The sequence below is a fragment of the Syngnathus leptorhynchus genome, chromosome 7 (assembly GCF_054491065.1).
Source record: "Syngnathus leptorhynchus isolate UIUO chromosome 7, UIUO_Slep, whole genome shotgun sequence".
NCBI lineage: Eukaryota > Metazoa > Chordata > Actinopteri > Syngnathiformes > Syngnathidae > Syngnathus > Syngnathus leptorhynchus.
The window spans coordinates 9,775,774-9,793,116 of NC_141201.1; the positions used below are offsets into that span (position 1 = coordinate 9,775,774).

Sequence of the window (17,343 nt, forward strand, 5' to 3'; positions counted from 1 at the left end):
GTAGTTGCTCGGGTTGTGTTATTTGTTATAATTTGACCTCATAACAAACTTGACAATTGAATTGAATGTCAGAAAATGAAGCTTGGAAAAAAGATGAAAATAATCCTAAAATATAAAAAGTAAAAAATTGGCCAGGATTGAAAACAAAAATGTGGTACAGAATGTCTGTTATAAAGAAAAACAATCAATAACGTTGGGTTCAAGCCAAAGGACTTCAAAACAGATGTGTGCAAACATGACTAAGGACTTTATTAACCAAATCATTTTCCCCATAATATCCACAAATAAAAGTGATCTCTTTATATATATTCACATTGTATATTTTTTTTTCTTTATAGTGACAACAAAAAGATCTTTCTTGTGATTTCCCGCCATGCAGCCGCCAGGAGTGGTTGATAAACATTAGGGTTGATCGACACTGGCATCATTCTTCTCTGTTGGCCCTTCAGAGTGCTAAAAACCTTCTCGTCGGTCAATCACCAAACTTAGTTTTACAATGAAAATAAATTATGAAAGCATTGTTCACCTTCCTTTTTGTGATATTCCTCCATTACATTTCACTTTTTTATATGTTCTTTTTAAATATATATATATCATAATAGTAATCAGAATCATGACTCTAATCGTCCTTGATATAATTTCAATAACATTTTTCTCTATCTCAATTATTAAATAAATCATTTCGGCAATCCCGGTGTGTCCTCACTTTAGAATAAAAGAATAGCCGAGTAGAAAATTAAAAGCGGTGAGTTCCCAAAGAGGTGCGAAAGAATGAAAAGTGTCAAAGCAACACAGATGAACGAACGAGAGAGGAAAGAAATGAAAGCAAAAGAGACAGACCAGAGAAAAAGAAAGAGAAAGAAAGAGAGAAAGAATGAAGGAAAAGCAACACCATCAGACGCATGTCGGGAACGACTCTATATACAACAAAGTGTGTTGTGGAAAACCATCCTTGGTGTGCCCGTCGTCCAACAGTGTGTCTCCAAAGTCATCCAAGTGTTATACCAGAGTGTACGACTTGGCATAGGGGTTGTTGCTTTGTTTCAGGTGTCCTCTGGAGTCCAGCAGGGACTCCTGGGAGGTGCTGAGCTTAGCAGCCTGTGCTTGGGCCAGGTCCCCAGTGGGGGGGACTTCTGCTCGGACCTCACCCCGAGCCTCTCCCCGTTCCCGGACATCTCTGTGCGGGAGGGTGGACGCCGTTCCCGGCTGCCACTGTTGCACCTCCCTGGGTGAGGGCACTTCCATGGGGGTGGGCTCCATCGGAGGGGGCCTCTTTAGGGTACGGCTCCTCTGGGGCTCCAGGCAGGTCTGGCCCATGGCTCCTCTGGTTTCTCCCGTAGCACCAGCAGAACCTCCGGCCACTCCGCCACCTGCTCCTCCGCCTGGGCCGCCGCTGCTCGCCCCACTGCCCCGGGGCACACCGCGGTTCAAAAGGAAGTCCATGCGGAGGTAAGGCGGTAAGTGTACCAGCTCTCCTCCTGAGGAGCAACGACAACGGAAAAGATAGACAAGTGATGACTAGAGAATCAATCAATCACATTGCAGACGAACGTTTGGCACCAGAGGAGGTCTTGTACACTTATTCATTCGGCTTGATATTTGCTGACATTGTCACAGTGTTGGATGTTCATTTTAAACATGGTCCAAGAACCTTTAGAACCCTTGAACTTAGTCTCCCTCAATTTTGCTACTTTCCAGATGTATTTGTAGACTCATCTGTTTCGACATGCTCATGCATCTAATTCTTGAAACCTCTCAACGGCAGGCGGCTCTGCAAGCCTTTAGAGGTTGTTAAATTTGTCCGACAAATCTGCTTAGCTGGTTATTTAGGAAGGTTAAGAAAGTGTTTAAAGCGCACCTCAGCTCTGGAACGTGGCCAGTTAGTGATGGGAGACTTGAGGGATGCGAAAATATTGCAAAATAGTCAAATATGCGGCCGTGCTGAGTCATTATAGCCAATTCATACTGTAGAAAATCTACTTCATCAGGGACTATTATTATGGTCCTCAACAAACTGCATCTAAAAACACAATAGATGTAAATAATGAGAGCCATCAGTGATATAAAAAAAAAGTACAACAACTTAAAACCAAAGCTACATTTCTCACTTGTTTAACTCTTGCCGTGCAAAAATGTTCAGTTGAGAAATATAAAACCCGCAAGCTGATTATGTCAAATTTGATTTCTTTAGGACACCTTCACCAATATATTCCATTTTAAAAGTCTCCCTTAACTTTTATATTGAATTTCAAAATTACATTAGTGAAAAAACAATCACAATCAATCATACTGCCAAAAATAATCACATTATCTGACAAAGACAAGCCATATAATCTATCTTACTGTCAAACCACTGAGCTTTTATGCCCAGTATCGCTTTTACAAATTGGGCTAATGATGACATTAAGGAGACCCGGCTGCCCTCGCACACTGTTCATTCTCCATTGTGCCCTCTGCGGACAATGCACAATCCTAGCGGGTCAGGGTTCTGACATCTTTCCTCCATTTTTAGAAATGCTCTGCTTAAATCGACAATATACCGAGAGCTGGAGATCTCATTAAAGTCCTGTTCACACGGCGACATGGGTTCACCTTGGGGCTTATGGGATTGCGATTCACATTACTATTATTCTAATCTTGTACCAATCTTCACCCAGTGTGAATCTATCTGATTTAATAATATCTGATAGAGGGAAAACTATGCGGCACATATGGAAATGGAAGACAGAATTTAGAATATATATCTTCAGTTGCACTGTGTATCATGATTCAATGTTGTTGTTTTTTTCTGTGACAATTACACTTGCGGATACAGCAACCAGCTTTGATTGATTTGATCAATGCTTCCCAAATGTTTTACACGTAAGAAAATACTTAACGTGCCAAGTACTGTCATAAAAAACAAAACAAAAAAGCAACCATCTTATTGTTGACAGGTGGAAATCGCTTTTCAGGAAAAAAAACAAATGCAACAAAAACGGCATGTCTGTTGCGCTGTCAACATTACAGACTCCAAGAAATGGATGTTTGCGACACTGTGGGCGTGAACAGAACAGTTCAGCTTCCTGAACTTGCTGTAACATTCAGAATTAAGATTCTTCAGGTCAGATAACCCATGAAGATTTGGTCTACACAGCGTGGGCACAAAGCACACGCTACACACACACAAAAAAAAAAAAGAATGCACGAGCTTTACTATGCCACAGTCTTCTTACATTCGGTCAAAGAATGACCTTGAAGGATGATTTAATGGATTTGCACTTTTTGCCGGTGCATTTCTATTAATGCTTATGATTAGGATGAATCCCCCAATAGGGATGATTTAATCAAGACGGAAGTGTTTTACCCATTGAAAAATAGCTGTGATATTCACCAGGCGGCAAATTGCTAAGTGATGAGATGTGAAACAGAATATAACAAGCTGTTAATCTGCTGGTGCTCTTCAGTTTTGTGATTTGTCTGGCACAACATCTGTTAAGGTTACATTTTATGAGCAAAGTGCAGCAGAATGAATTTTAATAGAACACAAGCTCAATAAAAGATCCATTAGGAGGAAATATATAAAACTCTTGGACCAGTGCAAATCGGACTGAAGGTGTATTGCAACATATATAGTGTTCTTTCTTCCATGTCAATTCTAAATAAAATGCCCTCAGTATGGATTTACAGCCTTTCATTCTCATTGAACTTGTCCTGAACTGACCTCTGGGGTCACTGCTGACCTTTCTCTGTGCATCTGGTTATTTGATGCCAGCACTGAGTGTTCAATGACGCCTCACTAAACTGAAAAGCAAACAGGTTTCCACACCAAGTGAGCTCCAATGTGGCACTGAAGTGCTGCTTTGGAAGGTTTTAATGAGGAACATTCCAGTGACAAACAGCCTTTGTGCGACCTTGATCCCTTGGTGATATGATCTGCTTGTCTGGAGCACAAAGAGTCAAGACATTGAGAATAAGATCTGAAATTGGAGAGAGGAAATCAGATCACCTTACCTCACTCAGTGGTGCTGCACACACACGCACGCACACACGCACACACACACACACACACACACACAAATTGAAGATGGATGACCTATAGAGAGATTGATATGCCTTTTCTCAAAAGCTCAATTTCCAGATCCTCCCCATTAACAGATCAGCGTCCATACAATGTTTTGCTTTGCTAATATCAAACGTTGTAATGGCGTGCCATACTTCTTTTTGGCACCATCTAATCAGTTACTAACCCCAGGGGTACTTATAGGGTGGGGCATAAACTAATGGAGAATCTTAGTTTTTTTGGGGGGGTAAGGGGGGGTGACAGAACACAATTGTTGTTCGCGTAATAAACATTTTAAAAAGAAAGATTGTCAAATACTGAATACATGAGCGACATTTTTACCATTGGGATTAGTAAAAGTATATATGAGCAAATGGGCTGACAACCAATCAGAGGACAGATAAATGCTGCCGTGAGCTAGACTGGTAAATGAAACAGGTTCATGTAACAAAAGCCAGAACTACTGATTCTGAAGGCCCTGGGTAGATTAGATTAAAATGAAGACGCGTGGATGCTGAAATCTGGCAAAAAAAAAAAAAGGGGAATAAAGTAATATTTCACGAAACAAATAGAAGGCTCAAAATGTGAGATTCTGCTTCTGAAATTGTTGCTAATGCTGACAATCACTGCATTCACACCATCACTGAGTAGGAACTGAACCCAGGTTGACTGAATGGGGTTTAGGCGGCACTACATCATCAGTGACTCATGTACCACAAGCCAGATGAGGATTTACTGTTTCAGACAACACTGTGGTGGTCAGGTGAACTCACTGCACCAGCAACCTCACATATAGCAAGCACAAGTGGTTGCTCAAATCACAGAACTAATGACATCCTTACCAGGTCTGTGCGCTTTGGGCACGGCCATATTCATAACACGGCTGACATCCTGAGGTTTGGGTGGCGAGGCGGTGAAGCGGCAGATGCCCGACTCAGACGGCGTGGTGGAGGTGAGGCTGTCGGTGTAGTCGTTGGTCCCCGCTGTCATCTGCTCGGAAGAGGTGTCGGAGATGAAGCACTCGGTGATGGTGAACTTTGCGTGGCGGAGTTGTTCCTCCATCTTGGCGTGCTCGTAGGCTCTGGCCAGCTCCTCATAGGTGGAGGAGGCGCTTTCGGTTGACACCATGCTGCTTCGCGCTCGATCTGATGGCAGTAAGTTACATATTAAGGCAACACCCAAAAGTATCATATATGTACATTGCAATCTATCCTTGACATTGTCAACACATTTGATGGTCACCCACCTGTGTCCTGTGATGGGCTGACACTGTAGCTGTCGCTCTCCTTGTCCACAGATCCAGTAGCGCGTGGCGTGGGTAGTCTCCAGTCAGTGGTCAGGGTGTGTGAAGAACTGGTGGGGTGTGGCCTGTTCAGGGTCCACTGGCTGGCGTACCGGCTTCGTGCGGCGGCAGGACCGGCTTTGGCAGTGCGTCTGGCGGTGGGGTCTTGGGGAGAAGAGAAGGGTGCCCAATTTATCGTTTCATCGGTGAGGAAAAAGGTGGTACAGGTTGAAAAAGATCATGTACGAGTTCCTCAGGTGGAGCTGGTTACTTTAGTCACTATTAATGTTTCACCCTCTTGATAATGGTTGGTGTAATTTTCTGCGATAAAATTGTCGTGATTTGGGATTTTGCCATTCCAGTCCACTTGCACTGGGGACAAGTGGCGGCATTGACGGAGTAGGAACACCAGTGCTGAAATGAAATGGAACACTAAAATCTTGAAAATTTGAGTTTACTACATATTCTCTTATAGCGATGTGTGACCTCACTGTTACAATTGGAAAATGTCTCACAGTAGAATATGTATTTTTTTTTATACGTTTTACTAAATGTATACAGTATTTGATTGAATACAAAATCCCATTTCACCTAGGAACTGCACAATTATCCATAACTGAATGCAAGAAGGGGAGACTTGGGTGAGTATGTGTCAAGGGGAAATAAAGAGACCACTACTCTTCATCAGTTCCGGTTCGGCGGAGCACAAACACCAAGTTACCCTATTGCTGAATCATCATCATCACATCTGGAAGTCACCTCATTGATGAGATGATGAGTTTGCAGGAATTGAAAGACGTGAAATTTGGCTATGAGATAATATGTGATGAATGAAATTACCAATTAAGTGCGACTCAGCTTGTGTTGTGGTAGCTGAATGGACATTAAGTACCCGCTTTCATGATCACAATTAGTAATGCAACATTATGGAATATTTTTGAAAGAGAAAATAGAAATGGGCACTAACAATGGTGGGACTCACTGGTTCCGGGCCTGGCATCGGATACGTCCACCAGTGGTCCGGTGGCTTGGGAAAGAGACTGGTAGTGGACGGTATGCGTCACTGTGGACGACTTTTGCTTATTTGTGTCGCCAAAGTCGTTATCAGTCAGCAGCACCGTGGATCGGTCATCTGTGCGGTAAAATGAAAAAATGTCCAGCAAAAATTAGATCATGTGGTCAAATTTCCTATCATTGAATTCACACTCTTACCGATTGTCTCCATGGTGTCCCTCTCTTCGATGAGCAGCTGCGCTCTCGGAATATCGATGTGCATTCTTAGCGTCTGTTGCTGCTTGTTCACATTTTCCGGCGTCCGTGTATTCTTACTGTACACATTGATAAGGAAGAAAAATGTATTTTGTTGTTGCCTTGCATAATATAGGGCATAGATCAGAATGAAAAATACTCACCTCATTAACATTTCTGCCAGGCTTTTGGCATCTGTTAAGATAACAATGAGTAAATTGGTAACTAAGCAGTGGATATTCTGCACAAATCCGTCGTTCATTTTCAATGCACGTTTGATGGTAAATATTTATTTAGAGTAAAATAATAGTAAAGGTATAGGCCTACATACATGAGTACACGAGTACTGTTTTAACTTTTATCATAAAAACATCAGATAGACAAACACTGCACAGAAAGGCTTTGGCATTTTTAGTGCGGAAAAATCATTTCATCATGGGCCTACCTCGAAGTCTTTTGAGCCTCTGCTCCCTGCGTCTTCTCTTTAGCACCATAAGCATAATGAAGACCAGGACAGCCACAACTAGGATGGATGTGATGGTCACCACCATTTTCAGACCTCCACTGCCTGACATGTTGTCTGAGATGGGATCGCCTGTTTTCAGCAGAGGAGGAATGGTACCTTGAAAGAAGCACAGATATTAGTGACATTAAATGAAGATCATGAGTTATTTCCCTCAAAATTATTATTTTTGTTGTTGTTGAATTAAATTGTTATAGGTCAAACAATTATTTTTGTTTTGAAACCATTTATTGTGATCTAATTGGTTTCTAAATTTTTGTTTTGGGGGGGGGATTCACTTTCCATATTCACTTTATTGTGGAATTGTGGCGCTCTGGAACGATGTAAGAAAACCCCAATCCAAATATTTAAACTGCTATGTGGATAATGGATTTAATCAAATTTTTCTGTTTACAGCATTTAATACATCTCGGAAAGATCAGGCATTTGTTTACAATTTCTCCAGTTAAAGAAAGCTAGTTTGCCTTGATCCACGTGAGACTCGTGTTGAATGTTGGCTTTAATTCCAGCAGCTGAGCTGTCAAACTGACAAGCTCTCCCACAAAATCATGTTTGCCCACACAGAGAGAAAAGCAATACCACGCACACATACGCCATCCTGACAGGCAGCTTCAACTCCTCAAGCAAACAAGTAAATTAATGAGTAGTGTGGAGTACGGCACTCTCATCGCCTCCTGTCTGTCCATCTCAAAAGCATCCTTTCAGTTTACTGTAGTTGCACAATAAAGCTGTAGAATTTGTTATGAAGCACGACTTTCTTTCTCCACAAGAAGCGTGACAGTGACGTTTATGACGTGACTTTTAGATATGTTGTATAGGCACCTCACAAACGCAAAAAACAAAGACATGTTCAAGCCATTAAAATTGCAAAGTGGGAAAACATTTTCCATGCAGTGTCCAGAAACTCTTTGTGAGAAGGGTAGCATGGCATTTGGGGATTTTTGTTTGTTTGTATTTCAACCAAGATTGAATAGTGAATTGTGGTTAGAACTTCTGCTTCACAGTCAGGACACGCAGCGGGCAAGTCCACTGCAGGATTGCTCAGTGTGGAGTCTGCATGTCATTTTTGTGCTTGTGTAGGTTTTCTTCAGGTACAGCAGTTTCTTCATTAAAGTATTGATAAAATATCCATTAAAAAAAAATTGCATTATGCAAGTACATAACAGCATCATTTTTCCCTATAGTTAAAAAAACTAAACAAAATAAAACATCACTCAAATTTCAAACTCACTTCCATCTGAATTGAGAGTGGCAAAGATGAGCTTCTTTTCTGCTGAGCCAGCACTGTTGATGACCTTCATTTGCAAGTCGTACCAGGTGGCCTCCTGCAGGTCGTACAGGATGTAGCTCTTGGTCAGCGACATGCGCTGTGCCGTGGTCCAGGTGGCCGACTCCACGGCTTTGTACTCGAGAATGAAAGAAGTGATTGGACAGCCGCCGTTGTTCCAGCCAACCAGATTGAGTCTGGCACGGGTGGAGTTGATACTGGTGAAGAGTTCATGTTCTTTGGCAAACTGAGGTTCTGAGGAGCAAACATACAGATGGTTATAGCAGAAGCTTGGTTTTCTGACAGCATGTTTCATATCATCCATCCACCAAGTTGTCCATCGTACCTTTCCCGTGGGTTTTAGCTTCAATTATCTCACTAATTCGGCCCGGCCCAACGGCGTTCTGGGCGGTCAAGGTGAATTTATACCAGGTGCCGCACTTCAAGTTCTCCAGACGGTAGAAGCGCTCGCTGGGACTGATGGGAAAACTGCCCCACTGCTCGCTGTTGTCCTCTGAGTACTGCAGGATGTATCCTGGCGATGAAAAGATAACAGATTATGCCACGGAAATCTTTCCAGTTCTTTAGCAACAATGATACTATTGTTGTTGCAAAGATGCATTTACTATTGGAGCATTTTAGGACAATTCAGAACATAAATTGACATTTGAAAGGATGATTAGGGAAAGCTAATCTAAGACTTTTGAAAAATCTGCAGGCACTCTGGATTAATGTATTTAATGCATGCTGAATCCACATCATAGGTTGTGGATTAATGTGCCAGAATGTCTCACCTCTGATAGAGCTCCCGCCATTGTCTCCTGGTATCCATGACAACGTGATTGAAGTTGTGGTGGTCTTGGTGACAGTGAGGCGTGGCTGATCAGGAGGCACTGAGAATATAAATATATATATCTTCATTGTATGCTAGAATATTTATATATATATATATATATATAATATAATACAGTAGATCTCAAAATGTTTTCCTTATGTTTAAAGTAAAGCTATGGTGACTTGCCTTGAACCTGCAGATTAAGCGTGATCTCGTCTGAGCCCCAGTTGTTGCTGGCCACACAACTGTAGTTTCCGGAATCCTCTGCTTTCACTGTGCGGATGATGAAGCTACCATTGGCGTGGACGCTCCGTCGACCATCTACCAGGACGAGCGTTGGAGTCCCATTGGTGCTGCAGAGAAATAGAACGGATTACATTATATTCCACTTTTACATGAATAATTGTACAATTTACAATATAGTCATTCAAATCTCCCTGTCCAGCCTTTTTTTTTTTGTGGAGCAGAGGAGCCCATAATTACTATATACTACACAGAATTTCTTTTTTGAATTTGCTTATTTTACTTTTTCAAGTAGTTGCACAAAATAAAAGCATCGGATGAGATATATATTTTTTTGCAGCCACTTGTTGAAATCGAATTTTAAGAGAATCCAAACTTTACACTGCACATACCTAGTACCAAATAACCGAGTCATCAAGAACACAAAAGAAAAATATTTGTGAAATCGCAAAGAAAGAAAGCGTGTGCATGCTCAACAATCACTAAAAAAAACATCTTACAACAATTTTTCTTACAAATGGTGACCCAACAAAATTGACGTTGGTCCCATTTGGATTAACAGGGACGGACGGTAAAAACAAAACATGTTTGAATGCCTGTTTGAAGGAGTAACCACTGACTCATATATAACAAAGGCAGGTCTATTCTTGTTTTGATTTGTGTTGCATTCTTTATTTGATTTATTCTCAAGGCTGTCTTACTTTCCCTTGAGCCACTTGATTGTGGGAGGAGGATCTCCAACAGATTTGCACGGCAGGACAATGTCCTTCATCCAAGGAGTGGTCACTGTACCGTTGAAGGTTAAAATTCTGGCTGGAGCTAGAAATGAAACAAATTGATGTCAAAACAGGAGAAGGCTGCAAAGGGAAGAGCAGCTATCCTTGGCCCGCTGTACCTTTAGCCAAAGGCTCCACTGTGATCTTTTCACTATTGTTGCCATGACCAGCGGCTGTCACAGCCACCACCCAGATGCTGTACTGCCTGTTCTGAGCCAAATTTGTGATCCTGTAGAAATATGCGTCGGGAGAGGCCTCAAACTCACTCATTACCTGCAAATCCGAGAGGAGAAGAAATTACTGTATCACTGCGGAGCCACGGTATTCTGACAGCCTTGTCGCTCAATATTGCGATTTGAGTCAAGACCAGTGTCAAAGAAATATAGAGAGAATCCTGTGGAACACAAACACTATTACCATCGGATGTAGGTTCGAGCAGAAGACGATGTATTTCCTAATGATGCCGTTGAGCTTGAGAGGAGGCAGCCAGGAGACAAACACCACAGAACTGCTGGAGGCAGCGGCCTTAACGCCTGCAGGGGGACCAGGAACTGGGATGGACAGAAACAAGTCAAACTCAGAAAAGAAAATGAATAATAGGGTGGACAGCATTTCTTTCTGACACACTTTCTGTAATGGATCCACTCAATTTAAATTGTGGGGAAAGTAATTTGAGTCATTAGAAGACTGAAAGGAGGAGGTTACAGAGAGTAAGAAAGAAATCATGAAAGCTTTTTGTGTTTGTTGTCTATTGTTTTCCATTTCTTACCATCTTCCTTGGTCCGCACATAAATCTGCTCACTGCGCACGCCATCTCCAGCACTGGTGAAGGCCAACACCTGAATGCTGTAGTTTGTGTATTTCTCCAGACCATCCAGTTCCAGAGATGGCTGACTGGTGGTTACATTCCTGATTTCACCGAGTTCTAACACAGAGCAAGAAATGAATTTAGGAGACCATGGATAATAGTGAATGAACTTTTATCAGGACAAATACAACAAAACACTATTGTAGTTGAATAATTAAGTTTCAGACATAAAGTGTATTTGTACTTTGTTCTTATTACTATGAATTTGTATTGATTTTAAGTATTCCCCCTCCAAGTTATAACACCATTTGAGAAACGTTACAATACAGTATAACAATGCAAGAGTGCCCTCTAGTGAAGTATTTATAACAACCCAGCATTGGAAAATAATATACCGTACTTTGACTTTAAATGTCGGCTTTGAAAGCAATTAACTTGGATTGATCTTTGTATAATGTGAGAGTGTGCATGTTAATACCTCCATCAAGCAGGTTTGCCCAATAGATGACTCTGTAGCCCAGCAGGTTTCCATTAAGAGCATCTCTCGGAAGCTGAATCCAGGAGAGGGAGATAACCTCGGGGGACTTGGCCACAGCAAGCACATTTTCAGGAGGCCGAGATGGCACTGAGAAAAGGAACAGTTCAGTATTCTTGAATGCAAAAACAAATATGGTTTTAAAAATAGTAGCATTTTTAAATGTTTCATTTAGATGGCTATATAATTAACTGTACTTAATCACTGATCACTCATTATTTTCTTCTCAATAGAAAGACAGAAGAAACATTTTGAACAAATGCAAGGACAATTAGAAATGCATGGTTTAAAAATAGGTACAGTTGAAGTCAATCAAACAATCACTTTCCAAAATGAAGGTCAGCTCAAATTAAATCATTAGCTGTCTGAAATTGAATCCAAGGGCAAAAAAATGTCATAACCTCTTGCACTCATTTTTGGCCATATTGACACAGCGACTAAAACACAAACACATCATGTTTTATGACAATGTTCAAACGCACAGTGTCCACTTTACATTTGAACATTATCAAAGCCCACAAATTTGGAATCAAATCATTAAAAACAATGAATTTTGAACATCCATCTTCATATTTGGCAAGTCTTACATTTGACAGTTCTTGTGTCTTGTAATAATTTAATGATAAACACAGCCTGTAATAAATGAATTATTTTTTCCTGATGGCAATCACAAGATATTTATGTTACATTATTTCATATGAAAAAAATGTTTTGGAATTAAAACAATTTGGAAGTCTTTAGGATCTATTCCACTCATCTGGTGTCCTAAAATAGTCCACTTGGTGGTAGCATTGCATAAGGTAAATACATTGAATGAACCTAGCAGAGTCACAGTCATCCTGTACTTACCATCCTCCAAGGTTTTGGTGACCACCTGCTGTGAAGATGGACCAGTCCCGGCCCGGTTCGCCGCTTGGACTACCACACTGTACTGTGTAAACTTCCTCAAGTTGTCCAGCACAATGCTCTCCATTGTATCTCCTGTGGTGTCCACGCTGATGATGGTGAACTGGTGACTTCCACCGGGGCTGTACTCCCTGTAGCCCACCTGGTAGCCTCGGATCACACCGTTCTGCAAGTGCTTGTGGGGAGGCTGCCGGAGACGACAAATAAATATTCACCCATGTAAGCACAACAAAAACACTAATTTGTATCCATTTCTTATATTGCATCTCATTATTTTAAACACGCTTTCCCTTATTGAGGTCAGGGAGGGTACTCTCCTGTTAGTGGAAGAAGACAGAACTTCCCCGAGGTGAAAAAAGTTTGAAAATTTTGTTTGAATCTTATTTTCGTGATTCAATTAAGGTATCACAATTACTTGCTTGGCTTAGGATAATATAATAGTCATTCTACAACTTGAACCGCAAGCTCAACAGACTCTCTTTCAATTATCAAAACCCTTTGGCAGAATTCTCCTCACATGGACGCTTTTCTTATTCCTTTAATGAATTTTTAGCTCGCTGCTCTTCAGCTTTGACGTTTTTTTTTTGGGTTTTTTTTTTTTAACTCCCAAGGCCAATCCTAAAATATTCGATGCCCTGTAAAACATGTGACCCCCTTCAACCATTTGATATTATGAATGAACGTCTTGTACTGATGGCACAATGCAACATTTCAATTGGACCAAACAAGTAACATGTGATGAAGCTTGGAGAGCCCAGATACAGCTTGTATCAACTTGTAAACATGTCATGTTGTGTCATTCCAAGTATGGCCACAGTTGACATTAAATTAAGCACTGTGGTGAGTTATTATAGATATTTTTATACATTTTATCTGTTATTTTCTTTGTTTTTCATTTACAATTTGAAAATATAGATTGAGCAACTTTCAATTCATATTTTTTAAACTGAATTTTTCAACAAAAATAGTGATGTCTTATGCCAGGGGTTGTCAACCAGTGGACTGCGGCTATCTAGCGGTCCTTGGCGGGATTGCAGGTGGTCCGCAAAATTGGATTGGAAAAATTGCAAAATAAAACTGATTTATTATTAATTATTATTACTATGTGGTATTGCAGGTGGTCCACGAAGTTGGATTGGAAAAATTGGAAAATAAAACTGATTTATTACTTATTATTATTAATAAAACTGATTTATTATTGAAATTTGAAATATTTTCCAGCTAATTTTGTGAATCATTTACCCATCCAAATTATGTCAAATGTAGCTGAGTCCCAAAATAGACATACAGATGCAAATAAATTGCCTGGCTAGGTCTATCCTCCTTCGGTGCAAAATAAGATAATAATGCACCAAAGCAGTGGTCCCCGAGTTGCTTCTTGGTTATAATGGTGGTCCCTTGAACAAAACCAGTTGAAAACCCCTGTCCTATAACATTCAACTTTATTTTAAACAAAATGCATGTTTTTAATGTATTGCTAGATGATGTTGCTAGTTAATAAAATAGAACATATATAAATAAATAATAAAATCAATCAATCAAACATGCAGCATACTGCAAATAGCACCCAGGGCAGACTTTGGACTCCATTGTTAATATGCCCTGAACGGGTCACTGTACCTTCCAGGAGACTTTGATGCTCTGTGGGGAGGTGGGCTCCAGAGTGACATCTTGTGGAGGGCCGTCAGGAGCTGCAGAATGAAATCCATCAATCAACATTACCAGGCACTTGAGTTTTAAATGGGTCAGATTATCAACCATCAAGGGCAATTTGGTTGACACTTTAATTTCACTAGAGGGTGCCGTCGAGTTAAAAATGAGGTAAAATCGGAGTGGCCGCTATTCTTAATGTGCCTTGCAGCTTAATAGCATAATAAAAACAATATTAACATTTAAATGTGACAAATGCTTGACTTGCATTGAATTTTATGCTTTATTTTAACAAGTTAATTTAATGTGCTCGCAGGGGAATCTAAATAAATGAACATTTATTGAGGTGGCTAACACGCAAAATGATGAGTAAGATTAAAGCCACGTGACAGTCAACTTTAAATAGTTATTTCATGACAAACTTTCACTCATATTCAACGATGGATTTTTGTATTTGATGATAGTGGCCTCTGCTGGAACAGATTGAGGCTACGCATCAATTCATTGGAAAGTGCATTGAATTTATGTATGTATTTATTTATTTATTTATTTATTTATTTATTTATTTATTTATTTATTTATGTGTTTATGTGTTTATGTGTTTATTTATTTAAACTGGGACGATGCACATTAATCAGTAAAAGAAAAAAAAAAAAATATATATATATTAATGCCTTCTAGCTTTAAACACCCAATACTCATCTATGGTTGCCTCACCATAGATGAGTAAAAACAAAATTCCCCCCGTCATGATATGACGAAATAGAGTAAGTCGCTTCTCTAACCGGCTTCATCAGTAGTGATGGTGAGTTCGTTGCTTGGGTTGCTGTTGCCGATGATGTTCTTGGCAACCATGCGGATGTTGTAGGTGGAAGAAGGGTGAAGGTCAATAATAGTGGCCTGGTTGAGTTGTGGTGACACATCTTTGGTAACTTGGGCTGATAGCCATGAAGCTAGAGAGAAAACACAGAAATCAGAAATGTTACCTCGTCTTAATGTGGACAGAAACCAAATGAAAAGACGCTTTCATATCAAATGAAAATAAATGTGATTTTTTTACATTACATACACTTCTGGATTTTTTGTGAAGCAGATTGCCTTAAAATTCTTCATGTAATGTTTTCATTATACTACATTACATTCATTATTTGTTCCAATTGCGAGTGTCTTTATTTATTTATTTTTCTTAAATTCTTTATCAGTTCAACACTGAATTGACAATCAGTACCTGATTTGTTCTTGCACTCTATGTCATATCCTGTAATGGGGCTGTTGCCATCGAAGCCCATGGTCCAGCGAAGTGCTATGGTCCTGTCTTTGACTTCCCGGATTTCCACCTCAGGAGGGTCAGGAGGTTCTGTGATAAAGAAATACAAATCCTATAACATACCTTTGTTTGGAATTTATAAAGCAACTGGAGAGGGCAGAGCAATTGTTCTAATCTGTAATTCCATGTGAGAATCAACAAACAACTTTCTATGGGCCACAAGAATTAATTACCTAGTATATGACTAAGGCTGCATATTTAATTTATTTATTTTTTGATTCCTCCCCAAGGGACATATCTCAAGTGACATGTTTTGGAAAGGCTTCAAGCAAGTAAAATTTTCAACAAAGAGTGGCAAGATATGCACAAAAAAATGTGAAACAGTGTTTATAAAACATTTGCAAGTGATGTCATTTAACTAAACATTTTTGAAAAATCACTTTTGAAGTCTTTTACCTTGCACTGTAAGCTGTATGATTCCTCGATCTTCTCCAAAAGAATTGATGGCATGACAGGAGAAGAAACCAGAGTCCTCGCGCACGGTGGGCATAATCTTTTTTTTTGTGATCAAGAAACAGAGTCACGCGATCATGCTAGAATATGAATGTATCAAGCAGGAGATTTGGAAGTTTGAAGTAAAATGGAGGAAAAACACTTTTTTACTGTACAACTTGGACTCTTTGACTCGCTTAGACTCACCACCAGCGTTGAGATGACTTCGTCGGCCACCTCCTTGACGCTGACTATGTATCGGCTGGTCTCAGGATTGATGATGCGTTCCTCTTTCTCCCAGCGCACCATAATGGGCTTCTCCCCATGTGCTATGCAGCTCATCTTCTTCTCTTCCCCTTGTGTGGCCAGTGTGGTGTTGGGGTACGACGTGATCATGGCCGGGACTGAAAAAGGACCATGCAGAAGGAATATGAACTGGTGAGGATGAAGATTTAAATGTTTGTTTTGTTTATTTAGATGCGCACTACGATTGGCTAGAAACCAGTCCAGGATGTAGACAGGCTCTCACCCAAAGTTATCTTGGGTATTGTGTAGGGTCGATTACAACACCCAATAAGACATTAGATTATGTATAAAAAAAAGACAAACAAAAGCAATGAAATTATCTCTTTTTAGTTACGGTAGATTCTCAATAATCTTGCTTATTATTTTCTTTCACACACACTACTACAGAATCTGAGGCCGTTTATATATATGTAAATACAGTAGTCATCTGCCTGTCACTATGTCACTGGCACGGATAGATAGAAAAAGTCACATCATTTTGCATTTACTTGTTTTTGATATAATATGCATGTATCACCCATTTTTTATGAATGCAAAAAAGTATTTGGGTCTGAAAAGAACAATGTACAGATTTTAGGGATACATTATTCCTTGTTACGGAAAGGCAATGATGTAAGATTTGATGTTTCTAAGAGTAAGGGTTGGGTTTTTCCGCACAGTTTGTAGAAAGGCTATGGTTTGGTATCATTATTGGTAAATATATATTGAAAAAGGTATTTCCTACACAGCGCTGCAAGCATGCACCTTTGTCTAAATTATCTTCGCCTACTTTGATGATGACAGTGAGCGGTAACGTGCATTTTACTGAGAAGAAGCTGCCGAGACGAAGAAGAAAGCCGTGACTCCCGATTGAACTCTCATCGGTCTGAGCGTGGAGTCTGTCTGGCGGAGTGCCGTAACCACACACCGGACTCATTATCAACACATCTAGTCAGTGTGTGCCTGTGCATCTGCAAGTGTGTGTGTGTGCAACTGTGTGTGTGTGTCATTCAGCAGAATGTGTATCTGTTGTTAATGTCTTTCACCCAGACTGTTCAGAGTCCTTTTTACTCATTCTCACACCTTCTTTCATACTTGTTTCACGAGCTCGAGTAGACCAGAGATTTTGGGCCATAATGATCAGGCGAAAGTGTGAAGCTGCTGAATTGGATTAGGCCATATTA

At 40.2% G+C, this 17,343-nt stretch overlaps 1 protein-coding gene across 1 annotated transcript in view; it reads right to left on the bottom strand.

The window, feature by feature from the left end:
- Positions 1–325: 325 nt before the first annotated feature.
- dscamb (Down syndrome cell adhesion molecule b) overlaps positions 326–17,343 on the bottom strand; it is a 72,380-nt gene continuing 55,362 nt past the window's right edge. Inside the window, exons 13-36 of the mRNA XM_085915872.1 lie at positions 16,082–16,278; positions 15,839–15,935; positions 15,344–15,472; positions 14,901–15,068; positions 14,086–14,156; positions 12,409–12,652; positions 11,503–11,649; positions 10,986–11,141; positions 10,634–10,767; positions 10,336–10,489; positions 10,142–10,259; positions 9,384–9,550; positions 9,157–9,255; positions 8,709–8,897; positions 8,327–8,617; positions 7,018–7,194; positions 6,737–6,767; positions 6,537–6,652; positions 6,307–6,456; positions 5,289–5,489; positions 4,885–5,187; positions 1,422–1,475; positions 1,156–1,352; positions 326–1,098 (exon numbers count right to left, since the gene is read on the bottom strand). Of these exons, the coding sequence (XP_085771998.1) occupies positions 1,000–1,098; positions 1,156–1,352; positions 1,422–1,475; positions 4,885–5,187; positions 5,289–5,489; positions 6,307–6,456; positions 6,537–6,652; positions 6,737–6,767; positions 7,018–7,194; positions 8,327–8,617; positions 8,709–8,897; positions 9,157–9,255; positions 9,384–9,550; positions 10,142–10,259; positions 10,336–10,489; positions 10,634–10,767; positions 10,986–11,141; positions 11,503–11,649; positions 12,409–12,652; positions 14,086–14,156; positions 14,901–15,068; positions 15,344–15,472; positions 15,839–15,935; positions 16,082–16,278 (3,689 nt within the window). The 3' untranslated portion in view covers positions 326–999. The remainder of the gene's footprint in view (positions 1,099–1,155; positions 1,353–1,421; positions 1,476–4,884; positions 5,188–5,288; positions 5,490–6,306; positions 6,457–6,536; positions 6,653–6,736; positions 6,768–7,017; positions 7,195–8,326; positions 8,618–8,708; positions 8,898–9,156; positions 9,256–9,383; positions 9,551–10,141; positions 10,260–10,335; positions 10,490–10,633; positions 10,768–10,985; positions 11,142–11,502; positions 11,650–12,408; positions 12,653–14,085; positions 14,157–14,900; positions 15,069–15,343; positions 15,473–15,838; positions 15,936–16,081; positions 16,279–17,343) is intronic.